Here is a 7,484-nt window from a genome sequence, read left to right on the forward strand (position 1 = left end):
TGCTCCAGCCAAGCCCCGGGTGCTCAGCCACGTCCACTACCACCACCACCAGCACCATCACTACAGAAGAGACGTGGAGTGTCCACCCGGGCGGGCCGGGCAGGGGCCTGGGCAGCGCAAATCCCGGTACTCTGGGGCCAAGGTTGGCTTCCATGGTGCTCGGACACAAAAGAGGACTGAGAAAAGCCATCACTGTCAGCAGCCTCTGGAACGCAGCACTGTGCTACAGGAGGCAGCTCTGGGAGGACAGCCAGCCTGTCCCCAGCAAGGCCAGGAGCCTCCTCATGTCCCCTCCGCTTCTCCAAACAGGTTGGACTTCAGTGTAGATGCCAACAGACAATCGGGAGCAGCTGGCACATCGCCTGTCCCGCTGCCCTCAAGACACAGCTTACAGAGCCGTCATCACCGAAGGAAAAGAAAGTGTCCCCTGGAGCCCGACCCCGCTCTCCTGCCTGAGGACTCAGCCTTGCCCAAAGCCTGCGATTCTGACGTTCCTCACAGCCACCCCGCTGGCTACTGCTGCTCGCCCGAAGTCCAGCCCCTGATCCCCAGCGCTCCCCTGCCCTGCGGCTCGGGCTCTCGGCCACTCTGGAAGTGTTTAGTGCCGCAGTCCGGCTCAGAGTTGAAAAAGCAGGAGGAGGGGTTGTCAGGACGGGAGGGAAACCGCACCGTTCCTGATGATTTCTCGGGGATGGGCAATCCCAGACACAGTCTGAGTCTTCACCTTCACTGCTCGTCTCAGCAGGGCAGTCAGGGTAAGTCTGGTGTTTGCCTCTTCTTGCAGCAAGCAGGTGAAGGAGGATGGTTTGCTGAAGGTACTCTGGCTGCCAGTAGACCTGGTACCGTCACGGTGGGCTTTCCTACAGGACCGCTGACAACAGAAGCATTTCAGAGCTCACCTGTCTGGAGATGATGGCAAGTGATTAGCAAGTCTGTTAATGAGTTCACCAAACCCTGCAGTCTCATCGTAAAATAATACAAATGAGGAATAAGGTAGCTATTTTTAACTAAACATCTCTAGCAGCTGCTGGAATATCTCCCAAAGGGAAGGGTGGGACCATGTTTCTCAGTGTCCTTACATCAGTCTGGATGTCTTACAAGCAGAATCATTATCGTTAAGGCTTATTGGACTCTAGTTTTAGTCAACCCCAACTAACTGGAATCAATAAGGAAGGAAGTGTGCGTGGCTGGTAGTAGTAGGAGAACAGACAAAATAAGTTTATAGATTTGCACATCCCTCATTTCTCACCTGCCTCTGTGGTGTGGGAGTTGCTTTTTAGTGTCTTTTGGAAATCAGACGTAATTAAAGGTTGGCCCTTTGCCTAACTGCTGTACATCTCTCACTGAGAGAGGGAAAAACATGTCTTGGATGAGGCCGTTTCAAAGAACCTAACTGAGCTTTGCTCCCAGGTCTTGCTCTCTCAGGCTCCTCTGAATACAGCAACCTGCGAGTCAGCACGGGCAGGTGCTGGCTCTGACAGAGCCTGGCTCCCTTCCTCGCCCTGCCACTGACTCATTGCAGGTCCTCCGGCAAATCGTTTTGATTTAGGTACCAAATACAGATCTAGCTGCCTAATTTGTTAAAATACTGGCCTTAAACTCATGACTCACTGTACCCATTGTGCCGCGGAGATCATAACTTCCTCCCCATGCTCGTCTATCCAGCCCTACACCACACCCCGGCTCCTGGTGATGGAGTACCTGCCGAGGAGGCAGCAGGGAAGGGGGAGAGGCTGGATGGGGCATGGTGCTGGCTGCCTGCAGGGCTCAGGGCTCCCAGACTCCCAGGAACGGATTTTTTTTTTTTTTTTTTCCCAGGCACAAAAGTGCCTGACACTGCAGATAGGTGATAACGGGAGGTTCTTCAAAGGGCCCAGAGGGATGCTGCCATTTCGAGAGATGAGGAGGCAGCAGTGCAGAGATGTCTGTCTGCTTTGCAGGTAGCTCTGAGTGCTGATGTCCCCTGGGTTGGAGGTGGTGGGCAGGGATATTGCCAGGACACAGCCCTCCCAGGATCACAGCAGGAGACCTCCGCATGGAGAGAGCCCTCCTGGCATGAGGGCAGGCTGCTCAGGAGTTGCTTTGAGCTCCCATTTGAAAATGAAACTGAGAGGACTCCCCAAGCCTCCAGAGCAGGAGCCTGCGCAGCTAACGCAGGGTGCTACAGTGTCCAGGGTATTGCAAAGGTCTGTGCTGTGATGCCTCTGTCTCTTTGTAGACGGTCCCAGCGGCCCAGATCTGTGCCCATCTCCTGAAGGCGTGATGGGGGAAGGCCCTCTGACACCCAGTGAGAGCCAGTGCCAGCGTGCTTTGCCAAGCACACACAGCCTTCATTCCCTCTTACCTCCCTTTAGCAGCAGCTAGAAGGACCAATGTGTTTGCAAACAGTGTGACTCTATGTCTATTTGACTGCAGTAGCGTCTGTAAATGCTTTCAGGACCAGCCAGAGAGTCAGAATCTCCTTGTAAGATTGAGAAAATGCCTAGAAAGGAAGGATTTAACTTTATTAGGAACTGAGGGCAGCTGAAGAGAGCAGGAGCTCATGCAAGGCTTATGCTGAAAAGCCATCAAGCTGAAAACACATTGGCTGACATAACGCAACCTCTGAGTTATAATCACATCGGTTCTTCATCTTAGAAAGGGACTGGACATAAATCAATAGACAACAAGTAAAAAGAGCAAACAATCTCAAAAGACAGTCCCATGTAAGCAGGACACAAAAAATAGACAAGGAAACCAAGAAGAAATGCATATATGCCTCTGGATAAATGTTGTAAGGCTAAAAATGTAAGTGGATGAATTAGAAAGCCCGGCTTTAAATTAAAGTTTTGAAGTAAACTTTTCAGAAACCCAGTTTAAAAAAAAAAAGCCACACACAAATAGTGGGACCCTGTAATTCCCAGGTGAAATTACAGAGACGAGAAGAGTATGTCTCTTCTGCTGGCATGGGAGGGACACTGAGTTAAGGAGAGTGTAAAGTCCAATGATGAGTAACACAATAATCCCCAATTGCGCCTAAGTAGGAGGAGTATGGTATTAGGGTTATAATGCGCTGCATTAGCACAGGCTGCAAAAGAGAGCCTCCATATACGTGAGAGTCTTCTTCAAATAATACTAAAAGAAGCAGTCAAAAGAATAAGATGCTTTTGGGCACAGGGATTATTTAAAGCCCCCGAAAAGGGCTGGCCAAGCAGCAGAGCAGAGAAGGCAATTGGAAGCAAGAAGCCATTCTTCCAAAGCGAAGGTGTGGCTGGACAAAGAAATCAGAAAAGAGCTGGATGCAAAGCTACGTGCAGAGCCACGGTGAGGCAGGCCAGGAAAGATTTCTGTGAACAGCTTGTGAAAAAGAGAGAGAGACTATTAATACAAATGTTTTCAACTCCATCAGAAGGAAGAAGGCTGCCAGAGGCTCTGCAGCTCCAGGGAGTAATGCAGGTCTACGAGGGATGTTCAAGGGCTGTAACTGCATAGCAGAAGAGCAAACTGAATTCACTGCATTAGTGATCAGCGTGGAAGTGCTTGAGGAGGTTCTCACTGCTGCAGATCGCCATTCAGGTCATGGGGTAGAGGATCCCTCATAAATCAAATCATCAGTTTGAGCATTTCTGAAACACATCAATAAAGTGGATAGTAACAAATTGCCAGGGCTACAGATCACTCACCTGGGCATCATGGAGGGGTTCAGGCACAAAACTGCTAAATCACGAATGTGGACTGCAATCTGTTACCCATGTCCAGAGCCAGAAGGAAGAGCTGAGGGCAATATCATCTTGAAATAGCTGAAGCCACAGAACGATGAGCCTGACTTTCCTGCCAAGCAAATTGTTAAAAATTCAAATACAGGGTCTGACTTGTAGGCACATGGTTAATGTGAAAACCAGGGGAGGAGGCAACACAACTTTTGTAGAGAGAGATAATGCCTCACAGATCTTTTAGAGGAATGAAGTTCTCAAAAGATAAAAGGAAGGGTGCTCTCATAGGTAGATAACTCGCTAAAAAAATAGGAGACAAAGTGCAGATCAGTCTTAATGGAGGAAAGTTACTCGGAGAAGGAGGAAAGTGGAGTTCTCCAACTGTCTGTACCTTTCAGCAAGCTCATAAATATCCTGAACAAGGAGAGGAGATAGCAAAGTTTACAAAAGAAAAAATCCTTCAGGATTGTCAGCTTTAAAACTGTTTACAAAGCCTTACAGAAGGATCTCCTGTTCCTGAGTTATCGGGCAATAGAGTGGTGGATGAAATCCCATATAAGTAGCACAAAATGCCACACACGAGCAGAACTGCTTCTAAGTAAAAATTGAATCATTATTAGGAGCTAGCTGGGAACAAATGTGGGACAAGCAGAAAGTGCCGTTATGCAGCTGCGTAAGTCTGTGGTGCTTTCACAGCTAGCATCTGCTACTGATCACCGCTTCTCAAAAAAGGATATAGCAGACTTGGGAGAACTGCAGAAAGGTTTCGAGTACAATCACAACGATGAGGTTTTTCTGAGAAACCAGAAAGAACATAGAGACTTTCATGTGGGAAGAAGATGATTAGCAGAGGATAAGAAAGAGAGGGTATGAAATCAGGAGAGCAGGGGAGAAGGCAGATAAAAGACACTCACTGGTGCTTAGAACAAAATAAGTGGTGGCATCAAATGGGAACCAGAAGCTTTAAAGCACCCAATAAGGTAACACATGGCATGTAATGAAACTGGTGCTCATTGCCCAGGGGATGTAGGTGCCAGAAGTAAAATGGGTTCAAGAGCCTAGATCAAGAGCTATCAAATGCAGAGATGCAAATACACTCTCTGGCTCAGGAAGTCCCTAAACCAGGGTTTCCAGAAGCTGATGGTGCTCCCGTGGGATGCAACACGCTCCAGGTGTGTGCTTACCTCACCTAGCTGCAAGGTGAGCCTGAATTTTGGTCCACAGCCCCTGGAGAAACTCCACTTGTGCAGGCAGTGCCAGGTACTGGCATCACAGGGACTAACACTGCCTGCAGCCATCGCCAGAGCACCACAGATGATCCCAAAGATATTCACATGATCTTGGAGTTTATACCGCTTCCTTGAGCACCTCCACAAGCTTTTCTTGGTGGAATTTGCATAAAGATACATCCCTGCCTCTCTTGCCTGGGAGACTATATCTGGGAGTTGTTTCACTGAGGAATCAATCCTCAAGCAATGCTGAATGGATCCTTTTAAGAGAAGTCAGGAAACTAGCAGTGAATTACAGCTAGATGGCTTCCTAAACCACTCCAGCATGCATGGATCTCATCCCAGAACAGCCAGATTACTCCCAGCACAGGCTGATGAAACCTTTTGATTTCTCTCTCTGGGAAATCTCACCTCCTGCAGCACGCTGTCAGCATCCTCCTCCTCTCCTCCATCTCCTGCTCATCCTCTTAGCCATTCCCTTTCATGTCATGTCTTTGATCTTTACTAAAGAGGAGGAAAAGGATTAGAGGGTGGAAAAACCACCGTTAAAACCTAATACCCAAAGAACAAGATTTCTGTTGTATCACCAAGGTGTGCTCCTTCAAGTCATTGCCCTGGGTGGGTTTCGATGGCCACTTCAGCAGCTGAGGCTCTACCACCTCTCCCAATTCAAGACCTTTTTTTAACCTTCCTTTCTATTTGTATAACAGAAGACACTCACACAGGCATGGTTTTCAGAACATATTTTAATAATAGTGTTTGAGACTCAGGGCTCTGACTGATCACAGAGTGATTGAAGCTGTACAGTCTCTTTTGCGTTGCACATAAGCTGGTGTACATGAGAAGCAGTTGGCAATGGCTTATTCAATGTACTGGTGACACAAATCACAAATACCAGATACGCTCAAGCTCTGTCTTCTGGTACTTTGGCCATGCCTGCACACCTATGTGTATGTATAACACTGTGTGCATTAATTTTCCTGCATCGATTAGCTGCATTTTCAAAGCACAATCTCATTTGTTTGCTTTCTTCCCATATATTTAATTTTCAGATGTTCTGTTCTTACAGCTGGTGATTTATAACAAAGAAGAGTTTGCTGTGACTGTTTTGAAAAGTTGTTTTGAATTGCTCTCTATAAATATCTATACAGGCATTTGTTTCCTTTTGAGCTCAGGAACATTCGGGAAAGGGAAACGTGAAAAATAACGCATGTATGCCTTTACGGGGCTATGCTGACCCTGCGTGAGAGCTCTGGGCAGAGTTGAGAGACAGCTGGGAAAGGGACCATGGTGTGTGCATCAGCACTTGGTCACTTAGAGAGAAAGGGAGTATCTGAAGCAGTAACTCAGGGTGCACCATTTCTAGGCACCCCTTATATTGAATATTTCAAAGTAAACTACTTGGCACTTGCCTGTCAATAATTCACAACGCAGAAGGGGCTGGTGAAGAGCATGAGCTGCAGTCCTTGCTGGCTGGCCACAAGGGATTGGCATTTATGGCCAACCACCACTCATTGGCTTTGGCTTCTTTGGGGCTCAGAAGCAATTTGTGCAGCCTCTTGGAGACCATGAACTACATGTGCCATCCCTTTCTTGCATGCAGACATCACTGGCAGTCTGCTTTTGTTGTCTGGAGTTTCTGTTGTTGTTGTCCCCTGTCTGTGGAAGGTGCTGCCGTGGCACTGTGTGTCTATGATTTGGTTGTACAAATTTTCCTCAAAGAGCAAGCATCAAAAACTCTCAAAAGCAAACATCTAGTAGCGATGTGAATGCTGAGGTGCACCATGCCCTTAGCTTCTTTCTTCTGAAATACTTAAAGAGTAGCTTGATGTCTTACCTTTACATTTTATTGTGCTTTAACTTAGAAGAATAAACTGATTGGAGAGGTGGCCAGAAAAGTCCCTCCGAAATACTGGGAGAAACTTAGTGGCTTTCACTGCAGCATCTGTACTCTGTATTGCAGGGTCAAGGCCCCAGCAGCTGCAGAGTCCTGGCATGTTCACCTAACTGTACCTGACACTTTTTCTTTTTCTTTGAATGCAGGATCTGAAGAGGAGGTCCAGGATGTCCATGAACACTCAGTTTAGTAAAACACTGGCCTGTTTGCTTACTGGAGAGCTGGAGTGGACAAAGATGTTCAGCGTACCAGCCGTAGAAGAGCTTATATCTTGCTCTCTGCACAGGCAACGCGTAATAACCAGCCCTGACCTGCACGGCCCACGCCAAGATGCAAACTGCAAATAAGCAATGTGACACTTGTGGTCTACTCACATGCTCCCACATTGCGATGGTCACACAAACACAGAGCCGTGTTCTCCAGGTTCCCTTCTCCTTTGAAGGCACAGGCAGCCCATCTTCATCCTGTGGCATCTATCTGCGTGGGCTGGCTCGCTCAGAGACCACTCTTGGGAGTCACCAGCTGGAGAAGCTCACAGAGTGAGTGCAAGCTGCTATTTTGGCATGTTCATGCCGCAGAAGATTTTGCTAAACACTTCAAAAATAAACAAGCCTTCGAGACCAAAAGCTGCAGAAATTATTTTCTGTGGCCTGGTAGCTCCTGACT

General features: G+C 47.7%; 1 protein-coding gene across 1 annotated transcript in view; it reads left to right on the plus strand.

Annotated features, from left to right (window-relative positions):
- RNF43 (ring finger protein 43) overlaps window positions 1-7,008 on the plus strand; it is a gene marked incomplete at its 5' end in the record, with an annotated part of 16,600 nt that extends 9,592 nt beyond the window's left edge. Inside the window, 2 exons of the mRNA XM_009706317.1 lie at window positions 5-755; window positions 6,965-7,008. Of these exons, the coding sequence (XP_009704619.1) occupies window positions 5-755; window positions 6,965-7,008 (795 nt within the window). The remainder of the gene's footprint in view (window positions 1-4; window positions 756-6,964) is intronic.
- Between the last annotated feature and the right edge of the window lie 476 nt (window positions 7,009-7,484).

This window comes from Cariama cristata, unplaced genomic scaffold (genome assembly GCF_000690535.1).
Source record: "Cariama cristata isolate BGI_N322 unplaced genomic scaffold, ASM69053v1 scaffold34028, whole genome shotgun sequence".
Taxonomy (NCBI): domain Eukaryota; kingdom Metazoa; phylum Chordata; class Aves; order Cariamiformes; family Cariamidae; genus Cariama; species Cariama cristata.